General features: G+C 50.0%; 1 protein-coding gene across 6 annotated transcripts in view; it reads left to right on the top strand.

The window, feature by feature from the left end:
* Positions 4,400-22,719, top strand: part of IKBKB (inhibitor of nuclear factor kappa B kinase subunit beta) — a 58,951-nt gene continuing 40,631 nt past the window's right edge. For 2 of the 6 annotated variants that reach the window (XM_021077168.1, XM_021077172.1), the window contains exons 1-4: positions 4,400-4,541; positions 5,109-5,231; positions 19,694-19,788; positions 20,911-21,028. In XM_021077168.1, coding sequence (XP_020932827.1) covers positions 5,127-5,231; positions 19,694-19,788; positions 20,911-21,028 — 318 coding nt within the window. In that variant the 5' untranslated portion in view covers positions 4,400-4,541; positions 5,109-5,126. 6 annotated transcript variants of the gene reach the window in all.

Consider the following 22,719-nt stretch of genomic DNA (forward strand, 5'->3'; position numbering starts at 1 on the left):
CTTAGAAATGTTATCCTTATCGCCAATACTGTACTGCCCCTAGAGCAGAACAAATTAGCACTGGGTTTGAATTGCCTTGTTCTCATCTCTCACCACTTGGCGACTCCTATGAGTAAGATTCTAGAGGAGTTCCCTGATGGTACAGCTGGTTAAGGATCCAGCCTTGTCATTGCTGTGGCATGGGTTCGATCCCTGGCCCAGCTACTTCTTTGTGCCTGAAGGGCCTCCAAAACAAACAAAAAAAAGATTCTAAGTGCCTCTGTTAAGAGTTATACCCCATGGATACCCTGGGTCAGTGGTGCCCTGGGCTATGCTAGGCACTCAGTATTTCTGGATTACTCTAGAGACACTGGAAAATAGCACATTCTACCTCAAAACAGGAAGGAAAAGAAAGATTTTTGGTAAATAATCTGCTCACAGTCTCTAGAACAAGATAAAGACCAGATGTAGGCGGTGGACAGTCTTATCTGGAGGGGAAAAGGGGTTTAACATGATAAACATCTCAGAACATGATAAAAGCCAGAGGCGCCTTCCTGGACCATCATTAATTTTTAAAAAAATATCCAGTAATATGTGACTTATCAGAGAGATTTATGTTCGGTTGAAAACCAAGTTATTTTGAGCTGAACAAATGAGAATTCTTAAATTACAGTGGTACAGAGTGAAACTTGGCACATCAGTGAATGTCTCACCACATTTCTCAGGGACAGAATTAAAAAGAAATCTTTTGTGATGTCATATAGGAAAGCAACTCCACATAGGATTCCCACAGGCGCTCAATAAAAATCGATTTTAAAAATAAATTTATTTTATTTTAAAAATTTATTTTATTCAAGTATAGCTGATTTACAATGTTGTGTTCATTTCTGCTGCACAGCAAAGGGACTCAGATATAAATGTGTGTGTATATATATTTATACACACATATAAATTCTTTTTCTATTTCTATTATGGTTTAATCACAGGAAATTGCATATAGTTCCCTGTGCTATATAGTAGGACGTTGGTGATTATCCATCCTATATACACTAGTTTGCATCTGTTAATCCCAAACTCCCAATCCATTCCTCCCTCACCTCCCTGCCCTTTATTTATTTTTTTTTTAGGGTGGCACCTTTGGAAGTTCCAAGCTGCATCTGAGACCAACACCACAGCTCACAGCTCACAACTCACGGCAATGCCAGATCCTTAACCCACTAAGCAGGGCCAGAGATCGAACCCACATCCTCTTGGACTAGTAGGGTTTGTTACCGCTGAGCCACTACGGGAACTCCCATTTGTGTGGATATTTTAGATTCCATCTATAAGTGATGTCGTATGATATTTGTCTTTCACTGTCTGACTGACTTTACTTAGTATGATAATCTCTCTCTGCATCCATCATGTTGCTGCAAATGGCATTATTTCATTCTTTTTTTTTTTTTCTTTTTAGGGCCACACCCGCAGCGTATGGAGGTTCCCAGGCTAGGGGTCCAATCAGAGCTACAGTTGCTGGCCACAGCCACAGCAACGTCAGATCCTTAACCTACTGAGCGAGGCCAGGGATTGAACCTGCAACCTCATGGTTCCTAGTTGGATTTGTTTCCACTGAGCCAGGACTAGAACTCCCAATTTCATTTTTTTAAATAGCTGAGTAACATTCCATTGTGTGTGTGTGTGTGTGTGTGTGTGTGTGTGTGTTATGTGCATATATACCACATCTTCTTAATGCACTCATCTGTCAGTGGACACTTAGGTTGCTTCCATGTCTTGGCTTTGTGACTAGTGCTGCTGTGAACATGGGTTGCATGTATCTTCTTGAATTATAGTTTTGTCTGGATATATACCCAGAAGTGGGATGGCTGGATCACATGCCAACTCTAGAAAATAAATTTATTTTAAAAGTTGATTTATTAGAGAAATACTTTGCACTTAACAAATATGTCAGGCACTATTCTGGTGTTTTACAACTGTTTACCCATGTTTCTTTCTCTTCCTGCCTTGAAGCCAAGTGTGCTATTTAGCAGAGACAATAGGATAAGTGGAGAAATAATGAATGTCCTGGCGTGCCTAGAGCAGCCCTGGGTCCACTGACCCCTCCAGTTTGGACTGAAAAGTGTTCCTAGGAGTTAACTAGAGCCTTGGGCTCTGTTCAAGCAGGAGGGTCCTCTGTGTCAGGCACAGCCCTTGCCATCTTATCATCTGTCCTTCACAATAGCCCCCCTGGCACCTCCTGCCTCATGCTGCTCTGATTAGGCTAAACCTGATGCTGATGTTGCTGATGTTTCAATTGTTTCTGTTTTATAAAAAATGACAATCTCATACAACTCATCTAATATTGCCTACATTTAAATTATTCTTCTTCTTCTTATTATTATTTTTTAGGGCCGTACCCATGGCATATGGAAGTTCCCAGGCTGGTGGCCTATGCCACAGCCACAGCAACGCCAGATACGAGTCTCATCTGCAAACTACACCACAGCTTACAGAAACACCGGATCCTTAACCCACTGCTCGGGGCCAAGGATTGAACCCACATCCTCATGGCTACTAGTTGGTTTCGTTTCTCCAGAGCCACGACAGGAACTCCTAAGTTATTATTATTTTTTAAATATGTATTATTATTTAAATATTCTATTAAATTATTTCTACTTTATTGGAGTATACTGATTTACAAATTATATTAATTTCAGGTATACAACATAGTGATTCAAAATATTTATAGTCGGAGTTCCTGTTGTGGCTCAGTGGAAACGAATCTGACTAGAAACCATGAGGTTGCTGGTTCCATCCCTGGCCTTGTTCAGTGGGTTAAGGATCCAGGGTTGCAGTGAGCTGTGGTGTAGATCACAGATGCATCTCAGATCCCGAGTTGCTGTGGCCCAGGTGTAGGCCGGCGGCTACAGCTCCAATTCGACCCCTAGCCTGGGAACCTCCGTATGCCATGGGTGCAGCCCTAAAAAGCAAAAAAAAAAAAAAAAAAAAAAAAAAAAAATTACAGTCATAAAACATTGGCTATGGTCCTTGTGCTGTACAATATATCCTCGTAGCTTCTTTCATAAATAGCAGTTTGTACCTCTCACTCCTCTACCCCATCTTGCCTCTTTCCCCTTCCCTTTCCTCACTGGTCACCACTAGTTTGTTCTCTGTATCTATGAGTCTGTTTCTTTTTAGTTATAGTCATTAGTTTGGTTTTTTTAGATACATAACATACAGTATTGTCTTCCTCTGTCATATTTCACTAATCCATCCATTAATGTGGCCTACATTTTATCTTTTATTCTTTTTAAGTTCCCGGGCTAGGGGTGGAATAGGGGCTGCGGCTGCTGGCCTATGCCACAGCCACAGCCACGCCAAATCCCAGCCAGATGTGTGACCTATGCTGCAGCTTGCGTAGGATCCTTAACCCACTGAGCCAGGCCAGGGATCAAATGCACATCCTCATGGAGACTACGTTATGTTCTTAACCCACTGAGCCAAAATAGGAACTCCAGTTGCCAACATTTCAAGGAAGAGAAATGGATGCCTGGAGTGGTCCAGGCCACTTGTCCTAATGCGTCAGAGGTAATCAACAGCAGTATCTGCATTCAAAATCCCGTTTGCTTCCTTCTAAACCTATTTGTATCCTACTTTTACAGCCTTTTAAGAACTTGGGCCCAAGAACTAGCTGCTGGGGGCTGAGTATCTGATCATCATCCACTTACCAGTCTGTGATTTGGGGATAAAGACTTTTTTCTCTGTGCTTTAGTTTTCTCATCTGTTAAATGGGGGTAATAATACTGCACTACTGTCCAATTTGTAGGTTTCCCTTGAGGATTGAATGAGGAAACCCAAGTACAGAGTTTAGACAGTGCCTGGCACTTAATAAGCACTCCTCAGGTTGCCTTTGATGCTTTTTCTCCTGCCAACACACACACACCCTTATGATGCCAAGTAGGGAGGTGAGAATCATTAACCCCGGGACTGAAAGCTATTCTCAAAATTTCCGCACGTCCCTGGGGCTGAAACTGCAGTTTAGTATTAAACCACCAGATTTTTCCCCCCATTCTTTATTTTTTTAAGGGTGGAGAGGGGACTGTCACGTCTAGGGACTACAGGTGTGATTTATGAAAAGAGCCAAGGAGCCTCCAGACAGGGGGGCGAGGGAGCACGGCCCCCAGGACAGACTGCCACGGCAATTCTTGTAAACTGTCCCTAAATCAATCCCGGCGGGGGCTGGGAAATTCCCCCCATAATAAGTCTAGGAAGCAGGTCAGGCTGACCCCAGAAGGGCTGGGTGAGGAAATCCCCATCTACCCGGTCCCAGGAACCGCTCAGGTCCAAGCTGTACTTCTAAAGGAAACTCCCGCCTTTTACGATGGGTTTTAGGGCTGGTCCCCAGCCGGGCGGGCGGAGCGGGGGCGGGGATGGGCGTGGCCTGGGCCGCGCGCCACGTGCTCCGTGACGTCAGAGCAGGAAGTGTTTGAGGAAGTGGCGCTCAGCGGGTGGGTTGGAGGTTCCCGCACTTCAATGTCTTTGGGGTGGCGCCCCCACCCGCGCCCCCGCCCGCGTCCCGCCGCCAGGTGAGTCCCTCGGGCGGGCGGCCGGTGTCACCTGCCGGGCGAGTTAGCACCCCATCTCTCCGAGGCCCCCGGAGATGTTCTCGTGGGGCCTGAGTCGGCGAGTTCCTGTTGGGGGTGGGAGCTGAAGGCCCCCCGAGCCCGGCCCTGGCGGGGTGGCGCCGGGTGGTGGCAGCGAGGTGGGAGCCCGGGCCGGGGCCGTGATTCGTCCACGCCGCGGTGACGCAAGACCGCGGGGAGCTGAAGGGGAGGCGTCCCAGCCACCAGGGCAGGGCGCCCGGCCGGGGTCCGGCTTGGGATCCCCTTTCAGGTCTTGTAGTTTGAGGGCCTCTCCTCCCTTCTGCTTCCATGCAGCTTGAGGGGGGGCGGGAGGTTGGGGGTGGGGGGGAAGACAGGAGTTTCCTACTAAAACCAAAACCAAACGGCCTGGTTTATTTACAAGATAAAAACCAGTTCCGATTTTTCTCTTTCACATGGAAGGACCATGGTATCTCTTACTTTGTCCATGCCCTTGAGTTCCATTTTTTTCTTAACCATCACTTTTTGTCCCCCGCCCCGAATTGCTTACAGAGTTAGCAGGACATCAGTATGAGCTGGTCACCTTCCCTGACAACCCAAACATGTGGGGCCTGGGAAATGAAAGAACGGCTTGGGACAGGGGGATTTGGGAACGTCATCCGATGGCACAATCAGGTAGGCCCTGTGCTGCTGGGAAGAGCCGGGGTGGCAGGTTTGGGGGGTTGTGGGGGCAGACTTCTGCTCCCTGCCTCTGCTCCTTGGGAATGGGGCTTGCCTTGGCCATGGACTTCATGAGAGAAGGAGCCTGGGCAGGGGGCGTCAAGGGCTCCTGACCTGACTCTAGGTTCAGGATCTCCAAGCTTTATTGACTATGCCACCTAAATAAATAGTTAAAAAAATAAAGCAAAGTAAATTTTCAAAGTTCCTCTTGTGGCTCAGTGGTAACGAACCAGCCTAGTATCTATGAGGACTCAGGTTTGATCCCTGGCCTTGCCCAGGGGGTTAAGGATTCCACATTGCTGTGAGCTGTAGTGCAGGTTGCAGATGTGCTCGGATCCTGAGTTGCTGTGGCTGTGTCCAGTAGCTGCAGCTCCAATTGAACCCCTAGCACGGAACTTCCATATGCTGCAGGTGCAGCCCTAAAAAAAAGTAAGCTTTCAGCTTCAATTCTATGTATTTAAAATTACGTAGCTATGCTAACATTAAACTATCACCTACTAATATACACAATATATATATCACATTATGAAAGCTACCAAAATATAGAAAGATCTAAAGGGTGAAAATAATAAAACATTTCTAAATGTTTATTATTTATGTTTTAAAAATTAATTTGAGGAGTTCCTGCTGTGGTGCAACAGTTTTGGCGGTGTTTTGGGAGCGCTAGGATGCAGGTTCAATGCCAGGCCTGGGACAGTGGGTTAAGGCTTTGGCATTGCTGCAGCTGCAGCTTAGTTTGCAACTACAGCTCAGATCTGATCACTGGTCGGGGAACTCCGTGTGCCACAGAGCGGCCAAAAAAGAAAAAAAATTAATTTGAAAAATATTTTAAATATCTACCAATTATGGTGTCTTCCCAGTGTTGTTTGCCATACTTCAACATGAATTATATGGATACACACAAAAGTGAGAATTATTGCTAAGGATGATGGATGAACATCTTCATTTCAAATAGTTCTTACAATTTTAAATCATTTGGACCGATTTTCTTTAGTCTGGGAGATCCTCACTGGGTTTTGGTTTGTTTGGTTTGTTTGTTTTGGTTGCACCTGCGGCATATAGAAGTTCCTGGGCCAAGGACTGAATCTGAGCCGAGGCCGTGGCAACACTGGCTCCTTTAACCCACTGCCCCAGCTGGTGTCTCTGCAGCGACTTAACCCACTGCACCACAGTGGGAACTCCAGAGCCTCACTGATTTTATTCCTTATGTGTCTGCCGTGAGTTTCTCACACCACAGTGTTAATTATTCCATATTCCCATTCACTTTGGTGTTATATGCACTGACATTCTCCACAGGGATCTCCAAGCTGCTCATCCATCTTATGAGTTATGTTATTAAAATTGCATAACATCAGAGTTCCCGTCATGGCTCAGTGGTTAACGAATCCAACTAGGAACCATGAGGTTGCGGGTTCGATCCCTGGCCTTGCTCAGTGGGTTAAGGATCTGGCATTGCCGTGAGCTGTGATTGCAGACTCGGCTCGGATCCCCCGTTGCTGTGGCTCTGGCGTAGGCTGGCGGCTACAGCTCTGATTTGACCCCTAGCCTGGAAACCTCCATATGCCACAGGAGCAGCCCAAGAAATGGCAAAAAGACCAAAAAAAAAAAAAAATTGCATAATATCATTTATAAATCTACCTCAGTGGGGCACACAGAACCTGCCCCATGTCCCCGCATGCCTCTGTCCACCCCTTGCCCATGGAATGCCCTTTTTCATTGGGGTACCTCGAGTGTCAGAGGAGACAGGTGATCCGAGGAGGGTGCTGTACACTTAGTATCAGGAAGACTTAATTTCCTCTGAATTTTTTTGGATTCCAGTATTGTATATTGGCTCGAAGGTAGCCATCACCCACCAAATAGCTAAAATTAGCTTCTTGACTCCAAGTTCAGAACCCCAAAGCCCCTGAGGGAGGGCGCCTTCTTTTTAAACAAGGTCGGCAAGCACATCTCTGGACTGAAGAGATGGCAGGTTTCCTACCACAGGGAGGGTCATTCAGGCCACTGGGCAGCCACGGTGGGGCGGCGGCGGGGGGGGGGGGCATTTCAGACCACCCTCTCTATCAGTTGGAAGACATTTGAGGCCCTGCACTGTATCCTGTCAGCTCTGAGCAGATGGAACAGTCCCTGGAGGAATGTGGGGGCCAGAGCTGGAGGGCAGAGGTCAGGTGGGCAGGCAGTAATTCTCACACTCGCCTGGGAAACTCTGACCCCAGCAAACCCTGTGGTTGGCTGGGCAACCAGAGGCCTAGCTCACCACAGGAGAGCCAGATCCTTCCACTGCCCCACACAGACCTGGGCTGGGCTGCTTGCACACAGGCTGGGGCTTTTAGAGTCTTGACTACAGCAAAGGTCTCACTACAGCTGGACTAGATACATCTTGGCTTCCTTCAAAAAAATTTCTATCAAGGGAGTTCTGGTAGTGGCTCAGTGGGTTACAAACATGACTAGTATCCATGAGGATGCAGGTTTAATCCCTGGCCTCACTCAGTGGGTTAAGGATCTGCATTGCTGTGAGCTGTGGTGTAGGTCGCAGACGTGGCTCACATCCCAAGTTGCTGTGGCTGTGACATAGGCTGGCAGCTGCAGCTCTGGCTCAGCCCCTAGCTTGGGAACTTCTATGTGCCGCAGGTACAGACCTAAAAAGCAAAAAAAAAAAAAAAAAAAAAAAAAAAAAAAAAAAAACCAAAAAAAAAAACCAACCCAGACTGTCAGGATGGGCCACTTGTCTGCCATCTCTCACCCCAACTGGCCTTTGTCTTCTTTCGGGGCTCAAAAAGCTATCAACAGATGGAGTTTGTTGCTGGCTTTACAGCTATGAGTGTGTGTGTGTATTCATCTTCTAGAATTACTACTTTTGCGTTCCTTCTCCTGTTCAGAAACTTAGTTTGTTCTTTTTTATTTATTTATTCATTTTTTCCTTTCTTGGCTGCCCCATGGCATATGGAGTTCCCAGAACAGGGATCAGATCCGAGCCTCAGTTGCGACCTAAGGCAACTCTAGATCCTTTAACCCACTGGGCTGGGCCGGGAATCAAACCTGCATCCTGGTGCTGCAAAGATGCCACCAATCCCGTTGTGACACAGCGGGAACTCCTAATTTGTTCTTAATTTTTATTTTTATTTTTTTTATTTTATGGCTGCACCCGCGGCATATGGAAGCTGCCAGGGATTGAATCTAAGCCACAGCTGTGGCAACGCCAGAGCCTTTAACCCCCTGCCTGGGCCAGGGATCGAAATCCACAGTGACCTGAGCTGCTGCAGTCAGATCCTTAACCCACTGCACCATGGTGGGAACTCTTTTTTTTTAAAAAAGCCAAAAGCCAAGCTCTCCTTCTGCCATTGGAAGCCCCTCCCCTCCCTGCCTCTCCCCTGTGGACTCCCAGCAGATCAGTCCGCCGAGCCCCCTCTGGGACAAGCCTGTGTCTCCTGGATGTCTTGCTGTAAATTCTGCCCATTCCTACAGGACGGGCTGCACCCACCTCCTCCACAGACGAGCACAGGTCTCTTCCGCCTGTGGGCATGGTTCTCCCGGGCTGCCTTCGACAGCCCCTGTGCGCTGCCTTTTTGTCTGTGCAGAAATGTTCTTGATCAGCCTGGGCTCTGTCTGCCTTTGGGTTTCTTTCTGTTCCCCCATAGCGACTCCGTTTATGTTCTGCACGTGTTTGGGGCACAAAATCATCCACTTCTTGATAAAGTGGATTCCTGGGGAAGGGAAAGCACCATTAATCAAGTCTTATAGATGTAAGCTCCCAACTGTGATAATCGTGAGCCGGGAGAGGGGCCCAGTGCAGTGGGACCTCAGGCCAGGGGGTCTCCAGGAAAGCAGCACCACACGGGAGGCGCAAGGGTTGGTAGAGGTTAGCCAGGCAGAGAAAATGGACAGGGGGTTCCAGGCCGAGGGTGCAGCCTGTTCGGAGCCCCTGGCGAGGGCTAGGTCATGGCAGGCAGATGTGAGCAGAAGGGGTGAGGGGCTGGCTGACGTGCCAGAGGTGGCATCAGGCCCCGCCAAGGAGGACGCTGCCGAAGGGAGTCCCGCTCTGGCTGCGGGCACTCGCTGGAAGGGGGCCGGGCAGTTCTGGGCTAAGAAGTCGGTGTCCAAAAAAACGCCCTGACTTCTGCAGGGTAATGACTCCCACACCGTGCCTTATTTCCAGCCCCTGACAGCTGAACAGCCTTTCTCACCAAATTCCTGAATATTAACCCTTGGCTCTGGGGATCTGGTTCTGGGACCCCACTGGCACTGACCTGTCATGTGGGGAGACCGGTCAGGAGGTTTTCAGAGAATCTGGTATGAGAATGGACTGGGCTGGTGGTGGTGGAGGTGAAGGGGAGTGGGCAGGTTTAAGAGATTTTTTTTTTTTTTTTTTTTTTGTCTTTTTAGGGCTGCACGCACAGCATATGGAAGTTCTCAGGCTAGGGGTCCAATTGGAAGTGCAGCTGCCAGCCTACACCACAGCCACAGCAATGCCAGATCTGAGCCGTATCTGTGACCTCACCACAGCTCACGGCAACACCAGATCCTTAACCCACTGAGCAAGGCCAGGGATCCTCGAAGATACTAGTTGGGTTCATTGCCACTGAGCCACGACAGGAACTCCCTTAAGAGCTCTCTTAGAGGTGAGATGGGCAGGACATGATGGTGGGGTGAGGGGCTGAGTAAGGGGCGTCCACGGCTCCCCAATTGCTTCGTGAACACTTGCTCAAGGCCAGGCTCCGTCCAGGAAGCTCTCCAGGTTCTCCTGGGTCACCCCTTACCCGGGGGAATCCTGGGGCTGCCCTGGGTGCTTAGGGGAGGTTCTTTCATTGGTGTTCAGAACCAGAGCAGAGCGGAGTGCCTCTGTTAAGGGCATCTTGAGGAAAGCAGCTGGGATTGGGTGGTAGTTATGCAGCTCCTTTCAGGCAGTGCTGCTATACTTAATGTGATAACCGTGTACATTTTCCTGGTTCTCAGTGTCCTTTGTCTACAAGAGAGAATATTTTTTGTGTCATCACAAGAGAAATTCCAGGAGTTCCTGTTGTGGCTCAGCAGGTTAAGGACTCCTGTGAGGATGCAGTGTCAATCCCGGGCCTCGCTCAGTGGGTTAAGGATCTGGGCTTGCCACAAGTTGCAGATGCAGCTCAGATCTGGGGTTGCTGTGGCTATGGCGTAGGCCGTCAGCTGCAGCTCCAATTCGACCCTTAGCCCAGAAAATTTCCATATGCCACAGGCGTGGCCATAAAAACAAACAAACAAACAAACAAAAAGAGAAGTTCCATGAAAGGACCTAAGCATTGGTCCTCAGTCAGGTAAGTGATGCCTAACGATCAGACCCATCATTTATTGAGAACATACTAAATGCAGGCTTGGGCCAAGTATTTCCCATGCTTTCTCTCTAGCCTGCACAATATCCAAAACGGAAATACTGTTATCTTTACTCCCATTTATAACCGAGGAAACTAAGGCATAGAGATCAGGTACCCAAAGAGGCTAAGCTAGTCAGTAAAGGAGCTGGAATCTCCTGAACCTACATTTGTTCAAATCCCAACCTCTTGCCTCCTCCACTGGCTTGTGGCTTTTCCATGGTGGGGATCCAAGGTCAGGGACACCCCTGGAACAGGCTCAGTTGTCCACCGTCAGTCTAAACAACCTTGAAGCACTAAAGGGAAAAAAGGATCACTCTGGCTCGCTAAGCAGAGGACCCTCAAGTGATTATTTCTCGGCAAAGGAGGATTGTGTAAAAGGCCACGCCACCCATCTCCCTGAGTCTTGATTCTCTTACCGGGCCTGGGCCTTGACAATCCTTGCTGCGTGGCTGCTCCCTCAAACTTTCAGCTCAAAGGTCAGCACTGCTGGGATGGGCTGATATTTTCAGTCAATGTTTTTTAAACATGAAGAAGAGGAGGTGACCAGGGTGACCTCGGCCTGCAGACCTTTCAGGAGTAACAGGGAGAAAACCCCAGGGCTCGTGGCCACACAGACCCCGGGTTCAAGTCCTGGCTCCGGTGTTGGCAGCATCAGGGCTTCCAGCCACAACCTCCCACGTGGGTTTGGAAAAAGCTGAGATGCTGATCCCCTCTGCCCTCAGCATGCCTGGGCAGACCTGGGGCCACCACCCCCTGAAAACATCTAGACGAGGCAGGGTGCTTTGCCAGTAGCACGTTCTCTGTGTGCTGTGGTGGGAAGGAGGCTGAGGAGTGCTGCCCTGGGTCCCAGAGGATGCCCCGGTTCTCACTCTAGAAGCAGTGCTGGCTCTTAGCCGTCCCCTTACTGGGCGACCCTCAGCTCACTCTAGCCTGCGTGTCCTGGAGTCTTAGAGACTTTGAGTGCTGGCCTGAGCGCCACCAGGGGTCCATCAGGAAAAAAGAGCCAACCCAGAATTAATGTGCTTATGCTCCAGTCGAGATCATAAAAGGGACACTTAGAAACATACAAAACACGTGTCAGTGTGAGCACAGATCATGTGGACGTGACCGTGGCTGTTGTTTATCGAGAGTGTCGTTGCCAGTTGCGCTGGGTGCTTTGTCCCCACTGCCTCTGGAATGCTCAGAGGTGGTAGAAGGCCTCTTAGGCAGGACCTGATAGGAGGTGGGCTGTGGTTCATGTGACAGGAGCAGAGAAGGCGGGTCGAATGGGCAGAGCGCCATCTGGCAAGGAAATGGTACCGTGCATACTCAGGGGCCACTGCGTATCAGACGCTCCGTCTCATTTCGGCTGACAGCGTCGGACAGGGCAGAGTCTTCTCCGCCTTGTGGATAAAGACCTGGAAGCTTAAGTAACGGGCTCAAGGACACACATCCGCCAGGTGAAGGACGAGGGGTCCACCCCTGAGCCCCTGTAGAGGGTTTGGAAGCTACTGTGCCCGTTGGGTGTTTACACCAAAGGGAGTGGGTTGGAGTCAGCTGCTTCAGCATAGACCGATCACTGCTGTTGAGTCGGGGGTGAAGCTGCAGCCAGACCTCAGCCTTCTAACTCTGTGGCCTGGGTTCTGTCCCGAGAATCTCCCTGGGCCCAGCTTCCCACCTTCTCCTGGAAACATTCATCTTGGAGGGCAGGACCTGAGAAGGAACAAGGAAGATGTTTCTAATACCCTGTGTTTCTAATAGACCACAGTGACTGGCTGGGTGGTTGCCATGGTAACAGGAGTCAACTTCCCGACCTGAGGGTTTGGGGGACCTGTGAGTTGGCTTCCTGTGAGTGTCCCTGAGTCATTAGAAAGTGGCCAAGGGCAAGTGCCTTTATAGGTTCACCTTCTATCTCACTTCTACAGCACCTTCCGGTGGTCTCAGAATGGTGCCCCCATCCCCACTTCATGGTATGCTCGCGTTTGTATGAGATGGTTCAGGCCAAGGTTGGGTTTCCAGAGGACTGAGTTGAGAGTGGGAGGTTCCAGGGAGAGTCATCCATGCTCTTGTGTTTCTTTGCTGCTGGAGAACAGACTTCCCAGGGCTTCAGGGTTTCTGTTTCGTTGTTGTCTGTTTCTATTGCGTTGAATTTTGCTTTCCAGAGCCAGGTACGTTTTTAGCAACAGAAGGTCGTTCTACTTGGATTTCTGTTTCAAGTGAAACATTACTCATGGAAAAGCTGGAAATGTTTTACAGTACTTCCTAGAGGGCCTGTGTGAGAAAAGCTGGGACATTCTGAGGCCTAGAAAGTCAGGGTTTCCCCTCCAACTGCAGGACAGAGCTGGGCTGTCCAGAGTATAGAGTCAGTTGTTTTGCGCAGTCGGTTTCATGTTTGTGTCATAAGTTCACTCCTTAGGTTGAGTTGGGGTGTTGAGGCCAATGTCAGATCTTCAGTCTTTGAAATCATCTTCAATGTCAGAATTTATTCCTGGATTCTGGGATGGGCCAGGTGACAGCTGTGTATTAGTGCCGGTCTTTGTGCTAGGCAAGAGGCTGCAGTTCTCTGCAGTCAGCCAGTGTATACATTGGTAGAGACCAATTCCCCAACATATTTTCTAAGGCAATAAATCTACCTTCTGCGGAGTTCCCGTTGTGGCTCAGCGTATTAAGAACCCTACACAGCGCGAGGATGTGGGTTTAACTCTGGCCTCGCTCAGCGGGTTAAGGATCTGGCGTTGCCACAAGCTGTGGTGTCAGTCGGCAGCTGCCACTCCGGTTCAGCCCCTGGCCTGGGAATTTCCATATGCCACAGGTGCGGCCATAAAAAAGAAAAAAATAAATCTACCTTTTGGGTTTGGTTTATCTGTCCCCTTTATGAAGGAAGCGTACTATTTATGCTCAGCAGAATAATGGCCTCTCCCAAAGATGTCTGTATCTTAATCCCCTGAGTCTATGACTATGTCATGTTACGTGGCAGAAGGGAATTAAGGTTGTTAATCAGCTGGCCTTAGGTGGGAAGATGATCCTGGATGAACTGGATGGACCCACTGTAATCACAAGGGTCGTTAAAAGTGGAAGAGGGAGGAGCTCCCTGGTGGCCTTGCGGTTAAGGATCTGGTACTATCACTGCTGTAGCTCAGGTCACTGCTGTGGCTTGGGTTCCATCCCTGACCCAGGGACTTCCTCAGCCATGGGTGTAGCCAAAAAGACAAAAAAAAAAAAAAAAAAAAAAAAAAAAGTGGAAGAGGGAGGCCAGAGAGGCAGTGACAGAGTGATGCAACCACCAAGACTCAACTGGTCACTGCTGTCTTTGAGGATGGGGAAAGGAGCCATGCAAGCAGCCCGAAGAAGCCAAGCCTGCACAGACAAGGAGACGCATTCTTCCCTGAACCCTCCAAAAGGGGATGCAGCCCGCCAACATCTTGACTTTAGCCCAGTGAGACCCTTGCCAGACTTCTGACGTCTAGAACTTCTGGGAAAGAAATCTGTGCTGTGTTAAAGCAGTAAGCTGATGACAGTTTGTTGTAGCAGCAAAAGAAAGTGAATACACTGTCCTGTGTATTGAAGTTAAAATAGTTGCCATTTTGGCTCAGGGGTAACAAACCCAACTAGTATCCATGAGGATGAGGGTTTGATCCCTGGCCTCAGTCTCTGGGTTAAGGATCTGGCATTGCCGTGAGCTGTGATGTAGATCGCAAACATGGCTCAGATCCGGTGTGGCTATGGCTGTGGCGTAGGCTGGCAGCTGCAGCTCCAGTTCCACCCCTAGCCAGGAAACTTCCAGATGCTGTTGGTGTGGCCCTAAAAGGCAAAAAAAAAAAAAAAAAAAGAGGTGCAGATTTTTGAATGTCTGGATTTAAACCCAGAGTCATTCTGAGGTAACACACCATGAGTTGCAATATCTTCTACTAAACTGTTGCTTAAAATACCATCCATCACGACTTCCCATGCTGTGTGGACGCTCCCGGCAGTGTTCCTTCATCGTACAGCCTGGCTGGTCTGCCTTCTCCCGTGTGTAGACCTTGACACCCACATCTGGGGTTTTGTGCGGATCCCCCACTACCTGGAAACAAGCCTCTGTACACGTCAGAGCAGCTGCTTGAGAAGTTACCGAACAGGGCAAAAACGGTCAAGTCTGAACGCTAATGGGAAGTGAAACTTGAAAGCAGATTCAAATCAGTTTGAGAGCAGAGGAATTGGGAAGTTCACGGTATAGGGGGCAGAACCTCTTGTGAGATGTAACAGACTGTACAGCACGGAAGAAGTGGTGGCCCCTGGACGTGTTTCCTAATTCTTGAGCAGTACTGGATGGACTTCTGCCCAAGGTCACTTGTATGGCTGTACTGACCAGCTTGGAGGACAGGATTAACAGTTGCTGAAAGAGGTCAGCTCTTCAAGAATGCCTCTGAATCCCGCCACAAGATCAGGGCTCACAGCAAAGTCGGTGGATGGTGTGGCAGAGCCTGGCTGTCAGCGCCTGCTGTCCCAGGCAGCACCAGGGAGCATATGGGCACAGAGGCGGGCATGGGCCACCACCACTGCACCAGGGGGCCTCAGGGATGCTGTGCTGGGTGGAAGAGGGCAGGATCCAGGTTGAGACTTAACAAGACTCTCCCTTTCTAGGTTTTTGGAGCTCAGACTTCGCAAGGGAGGGCGCCTGTTTCTTAATCAAGGGCAGCGAGCCCCTCTCATTAGGTTAAGGACCCAACGTTACCATGAGCTGTGGTGTAGGTCGCAGACATGGCTCCGATCTGGCGTTTGAGTGGCTGTGGTGTAGGCCATCAGCTGTAGCTCTGATTTGACCCCTAGTTTGGGAACTTCTGTGTGCTACAGGTGCAGCCCTAAAAAGCAAAAAAAAAAAAAAAAAAAAAAAAAAAAAACGAAAAAACAAAGACCACTTCTTATACAATCACATTTGTATGAAATGTCCAGAACAGCTGAGTCTGTAGAGACAGAAAGTAGATTGCTGGTTGCATAGGGGTAGGGGATTTCGGGGGAAATGGGGAGGTACAGCTAATGTAGGTGGGGTTTCTTTAGGGGGTGGTGAACATCTTCTCAATTTGATTCTGGCTTTGGGAGTTCCTTTTGTGGCTCAATGGGTTAAGAATCTGCCATAGTGTCTGTGAGGATGTAGGTTCCATCTCTGGCCTCGCTCAGTGGGTTAAGGATCCAGCTGTGGTGTAAGTCGCAGATGCAGCTTGGATCCATTGCTGCCATGGTTGTGGCATAGGCCAGCAGCTGCAGCTCCAATTCAACCCCTAGCTTAGGACCTTCCATAGGCCACAGTTGTGGCGCTAAAAAGAAAAATAAATAAATAATAAAATAAAATAAAATCGATTGTGGCTTTGACCATATTGCTCTGAATGTACCCCAGACCCTTAAAGTGTCTGCTTTAAATGGATGGATTGTATCTGAGCTGTTAAAAGTTGACACGGGGTTCCCTGGTGTCACAGCAGATTTAAGGATCTGGAGTTGGCACTGCAGTGGCTTGGGTCACTGCTATGGCATGGGTTCAATCCCTGGCCTGGGAACTTCTGCATGCCACAGGTGTGGCAGAAAAGAATAGAGGAGTTCCCGTTGTGGCTCAGTGATATTGAACCTAGTATCCATGAGGATGCGGGTTTGATCCCTGGTCTTGCTCAATGGGTTAAGGATCCAGCGTTGCCATCAGCTATGGTGTGGATCGCAGATGCAGCTCAGATCCTGAGTTGCTGTGGCTGGCAGCTATAGCTCCGATTCGACCCCTGCCTAGCCTGGGAACATCCATCTGCTGAAGGTGCAAGAAAGCAAGAGAATGAGAGAGAGAGAGAGAGAGAGGAGAGGAAGGAAGAGGAGGGGAGGGGAGGCGAGGGGAGAAAAGAAAGCATGTGATGTAACTACACAATGGAGGGCTCAACCATGGCAATATGGGGATATGTTAAAAGCCACTCGAGCATGCCCTGGAGGTGTTGGATGTGCCTGTTTCAGGCCTTGGAGCTGTCAGTCAAAAGATGCTTCCCTCTTATTCCTGAAGCTTCCGTCCTTATACGTTGGTTTCAGGGATGGGTCTGTTGACCAGTGAGTCAGGGGTCTTAGTGGACACCATCTACTCTGTCTGGGATGCCCTTTTTCCTTTCCCTCCTGGGTGGGTCCTTGTTCCACAGGATCGTGGCCAGCCTGCTGGACCGCAGGTCAGCTGCCCTGAGGAAGCACATGCACTCAGGGGCCTCGCCACGTCCTCACATGCCTCTGTTAGGTCCCATTCTGTCCTGATGAATTCCTGCACTACAGGACTTAGGATTCCTTACAGCACGAGTTTTATGTCATAAGCAGAGAACGGCCCTCCAGGGCCTCTAGGATGTCCCTCTTTCAGGTGGGCACCAGTGGAATTTGAGTTCCGTTCTGAGACCTTTTCTTTTTTAATTTTTTTTATTTTTTATTTTCCCACTGTACAGCAAGGGGATCAAGTTATCCTTACATGTATACATTACAATTACATTTTTTTCATTTTTCTCCCCACCCTTTGTTCTGTTGCAACATGAGTATCTAGACAAAGTTCTCAATGCTACTCAGCAGGATCTCCTTGTAAATCTATTGTAAGTTGTGTCTGATAAGCCCAAGCTCCCGATCCCTCCCACTTCCTCCCCCTCCCTTCGGGCAGCCACAATCTTTTCTCCAAGTCCATGATTTTCTTTTCTGAGGAGATGTTCATTTGTGCTGGATATCAGATTCCAGTTCTAAGTGATATCATATGGTATTTTCTTTGTCTTTCTGGCTCATTTCACTCAGTATGAAATTCTCTAGCTCCATCCATGTTGCTGCAAATGGCATTATGTCATTCTTTTTTATGGCTGAGTAGTATTCCATTGTGTATATATACCACATCTTCCGAATCCAGTCCTCTGTTGATGGACATTTGGGTTGTTTCCACGTCCTGGCTATTGTGAATAGTGCTGCAATGAACATGCGGGTGCATGTGTCTCTTTTAAGTAGAGTTTTGTCCGGATAGATGCCCAAGAGTGGGATTGCGGGGTCATATGGAAGTTCTATGGATAGATTTCTAAGGTATCTCCAGACTGTTCTCCATAGTGGCTGTACCAGTTTACATTCCCACCAACAGTGCAGGAGGGTTCCCTTTTCTCCACAGCCCCTCCAGCACTTGTTATTTGTGGATTTATTAATGATGGCCATTCTGACTGGTGTGAGGTGGTATCTCATGGTAGTTTTGATTTGCATTTCTCTTATAATCAACGATGTTGAGCATTTTTTCATGTGTTTGCTGGCCATCTGTATATCTTCTTTGGAGAAATGTCTATTCAGGTCTTTTGCCCATTTTTCCATTGATTGATTGGTTTTTTTGCTGTTGGGTTGTATAAGTTGTTTATATATTCTAGAGATTAAGCCCTTGTCGGTTGCATCATTTGAAACCATTTTCTCCCATTCTGAAAGTTGTCTGTTTGTTTTCTTTTTGGTTTCCTTTGCTGTGCAAAAGCTTTTCAGTTTGATGAGGTCCCATGGGTTTATTTTTGCTCTAATTTCTATTGCTTTGGGAGACTGACCTGAGAAAGTATTCATGATGTTGATGTCAGAGAGTGTTTTGCCTATGTTTTCTTCTAGGAGTTTGATGGTGTCCTGTCTTATATTTAAGTCTTTCAGCCATTTTGAGTTTATTTTTGTGCATGGTGTGAAGGTGTGTTCTAGTTTTATTGCTTTGCATGCAGCTGTCCAGGTTTCCCAGCAATGCTTGCTGAATAGACTTTCTTTTTCCCATTTTATGTTCTTGCCTCCCTTGTCAAAGATGAATTGACCATAGGTGTCCGGGTTTATTTCTGGGACCTCTATTCTGTTCCATTGGTCTTTCTGTTTTGATACCAGTACCACACTGTTTTGATGACTGTGGCTTTGTAGTATTGCTTGAATGAGACCTTTTCTTGTTGGATTTATCCTCCACCCATCCTGCAGGCCCTGGGTTGCCTCGGTGCTTGTGGATTGTGGGCTGCTGGGGGCTTCTTGCCGCAGGATGGGGACAGGGAGTCAAGGCCGGCTTGCTTGCTGATAGTGGGGCCAGTGCCCACGTTGCTGCCCCCAGAGCCACAGCCAGAGCAGGTGCTATCCCTTGGCCATTGTAGGGACCCAATGGGCTCAGGATCAGTGGCTGAGCATTTGCCCTGCCACCTACGCCGCTGCCTCAGGGCCCTCCCTTGAGTCTGTCCCAGGGCTCCCAGGTTCCTTGTGGACATTGAGAGGAGGAAAGAGTTGACCCTGGACCCAGGCAGCCTGTCACTCAGGAGAATTGTGTTCCTTGCCTTCTCTCCCGCTCACCTGCCATGGAGGGGACTGTGCCAGGTACCGCATTGGAGGCTAAACACACCAGGTTGTGCAGGCCTGTAGTTTAACAGAAAAAAGAGGCAGGAACCCTCTGACCCTACAGGTAAGGTCATGCACTGAGGCACCACCTGTTTAGAGAGAAGGGTAGGAGCCAGAGCAGAGGCCAGAGTGCTTGGAACCAGATGGGTGGCCTGGCCTCGGCATTGGATGCCTGGGGTGGGGTCGCAGGACTGTGGTGAAGAGGCGGGTCAGAGCCCAGCCCCAAAGGACCCTAAATGCCAGGAGTCCCTGCATGACACGTGTTACTGAACACCCGCTAAGGGCCGAACGTTGCTTGGGCCCAGCCTCCTGACAGCCCTGAGAGTCGGGTGTTGATGTTCCCCATTTTACAGATGAAGAAACTGAGCCAGACCAAGTGGTCCACCCAAGGTCACAGAACTGGGAAAAGGCTGCACTGGGATTTGAAGCAGCCTGTGTTCCGTCTCCCAGGCCAGCTTACGTTCTTCCTGCAGACAGACTCCCCCAGAGGGGGAATGTGAAGTGAGGGCCAAGTGCACAGAGGGGCCATTTGCATGGGGTCGGAGGTCAAATCCAGCAGACCCCCACCCCCACCCCATGTGGACTCCGGAGTGATTAGAGACTCAGGGGAGAGGGCAGGCCAAGAGCTGGGGCTGGTGGGGACCCACATGATGGGTTGGAGGTGACTCAGGACCTCGGGAGCCTGGCCCGTGCTTTGGGCCCTAGCGAGACAGTTTGGGGTCTGACCCCCCCAGTGTGTCATCTCTGCAGGAAACGGGCGAGCAGATCGCCATCAAGCAGTGCCGGCAGGAGCTCAGTCCCCGGAACCGTGAGCGCTGGTGCCTGGAGATCCAGATCATGAGGAGGTGAGCCTTGGGGCTGGGGGGACTGCGGGGGGTGGGGTGGGGTGGGAAGGGACTCTGGGATGTTGCAGTGACTGCCAGAGGAGCCCGCTGAGCTTGAGCATCTGGAGTCTGGACAAGAGTCCTGAGTCCCAGCCCCTCGGTTAGGATAGCAGCCAGACAGCCCAGATGGGTGACTTCTGGAGGAGTGGCCATCCCCCCCCATCACGGGGCTCTTGGTGTGTTTTATTTGCTATATTAAATTATTTAAAGCAGCCATCATCATGGCACATTTTCCTTTGTCAGCAAAAATCCTTTTTCTGTCCATATTTCCAGTTCTGAGGTGATAAACATGAGTCCACTGCTGTGAACCTGTTGCTGGGGTCTCTCCCTCCAGGGTGGGGACCTGGCTGCTGGCCACCAGGCGGATGCCCCCCTCCCAGCCGGGAAGGAATGTGGGGAAACCTGCAACCCAGTCAGGCCCTCAAATGGGGGCTCCATCACCAACCTCTGGGGAAAGGGAGGCATCGCCTTGTTTGCATGTGCACGTGCGCACACACACACCTCACACCCCACATACACACTCAAACACAGCACACACACCCCCACACAGACATACACACCACCCTCCACACACAAATACACACACATACCACACATCCCACATATACACACCACAGACACAGACACACCACATACCACACACACACACCACACGCACATACACACACACACCACATATACACATACCATAGCACACACACAGACCAGACACACCACGTACACACATTGCACACATAGACACACACCCCATCCCCACCCAATGGCATGAGATTGGAAGTCCTGCACTTTCTCTGCTTCCAGAAGCAGTTTGGAAGTGCAGGGAGGACTTGCCGAGGGGCCCCCTGAAGAAAACTACATTGCGCACTTGGCACTCATAGCCCCGGGGGTGGGTGCTGGGTGGATGCTGGTGGGTGCTGGCTGGTGGCCCCAGGTGAGTGGCAGGTTCCGCCCTCTCCCCCACTGCCCGCTCTCCAGGGCCTTTGGCTGCTCCAAGCTGTGGTGTCAGGCGAGCTTCTCAGGACGCAGATGACGGGGTGTGGGCTTGAGCCTGGTCCCTGCCTCACTGCCTCTCTTCCTTCCTAGGCTGAACCACCCCAATGTGGTGGCTGCCCGGGATGTCCCTGAGGGGATGCAGAACCTGGCTCCCAACGACTTGCCCCTTCTGGCCATGGAGTACTGCCAGGGCGGGGATCTGCGCAAGGTGAGCCTGCAGGGCCCTGCAGGGAGCTGGGGAGCCACGGGGCCCAGGGCCAGTAGCCTGGGTGCCAGGCTCAGCCCTACAGGAACTTGGGGTGGGACTTGCTGTGCACCCCACGCACTGGCTCTATAGTGATGAGGCCAAAACCCTCAGATCGTGAGTCCAAACACCTTCCTCCCTCGGGTTGTCAGAGCCGCTCGAGTCCTGCAGTGTCGGCCTGGCTGCCATCCCCATCAGGACACTTTCTCCCAGATGTGGCCACTCAGGGTCACACAGTGGGACAGGAAGGGACTGGCTGAGCCACCTGTGAGCCAGGCTGGCGCTCCAGAGCCGCCGCTGACTCAGCTTCTGGACCTTGTTCTCTTCCTCCCACCCCGTCCACGTCTCTTTACCAGAACACACCCTGCAGGGGGTGCTGAGGGACGGTGGCATGTCCACCTCCCCATTGATACTGGAGCTTACAGGATCCCCACCTGCTCTTACATGTAACCTCGTGTGATTTTCAGCAGCTCTGTGGCCTTGGTAAAAGAGATAGGGGAGGGAGCTCCTATCATGGCTCAGTGGAAACGAATCTCACTAGCATCCATGAGGGTGCAGGTTTGATCTCTGGCCTCACTCAGTGGGTTAAGGATCTGGAGTTGCTGTGAGCTGTGGTGTAGGTCACAGATGCCCCTCAGATCTGGCCTTGCTGTGGCTGTGGTGTAGACTGGCAGCTACAGCTCCAATTCCACCCCTAGCCTGGGAACCTCCATATGCTGCAGGTGTGGCCCTAATAAAAAAAGAAAAAAAATAAAAGAGATAGGAGAGCTCCCACTGTGACACAATGGTATTGGAAGTGCCTTTTTTTTTTTTTTTTTTTTTTTGTCTTTTTGTCTTTTTAGGGCCACACCCACAGGCATATGGACGTTCCCAGCTAGGGGTCTAATCGGAGCTGTAGCCTCCAGCCTACACCACAGCTACAGCAACGCCAGATCTGAGCCACATCTGTGACCTACACCACAGCTTATGGTAGCGCCAGATCCTTGACCTGCTGAGCGAGACTAGGGATCACAACCTCATGGTTCCTAGTCAGATTCATTTCCGATGTGCCACGATGCAAACTCCAGCAGTGTCTTTTCAACGCTGGGACACGGGTTCCATCCGTGGCCCAACACAGTGGGTTAAGGATCCCGGCGCAGCTTCAGCTTAGGTTACAACTACAGCTCAAATCTGATCCCTGGCCTCGTAACTCCATCTGCAGCAGGGTGTCCAAAAAAGAAAAAAAAAAAAAATAGGATCCCCGTGAAGGGTGGTTCCCTGGCCTCATGGCTGCAGTGACAGAGCTAGGGGACCGCCTGTGTGGAACCAACTGCAGCCCCTCCCTGTCTGTGAAAGGAATCGTGCCTCAGAGCACAAGGGACAAGTTGGAAAGCTCTGGGCACAAGTTGGTTTTGTCCTGAAAAGAGGTTGCCCTATCCTCTGTCTGCCCTCACCTTTCACTCCAGAAGGAAGTTCTCAAGATTGGGGGAGGGGGTGGGGGTCAGGATAGCTGGGCGTTTCTTCCATCCTCACACAAGTTTCCCGGACCCAGAGTCCTGTGCTGCTCCCATTACTCTTCTGGCCCCTTCCGCCCTCTTTTTCTAAAGGAAACTTTCCATGAGGGCTCATCAGCGTGGGTGGCCCTTCCGTCCCGGGAGGTGGGCAAGTCTGGGGAG

The sequence above is a fragment of the Sus scrofa genome, chromosome 17 (assembly GCF_000003025.6).
Source record: "Sus scrofa isolate TJ Tabasco breed Duroc chromosome 17, Sscrofa11.1, whole genome shotgun sequence".
Classification (NCBI taxonomy): domain Eukaryota; kingdom Metazoa; phylum Chordata; class Mammalia; order Artiodactyla; family Suidae; genus Sus; species Sus scrofa.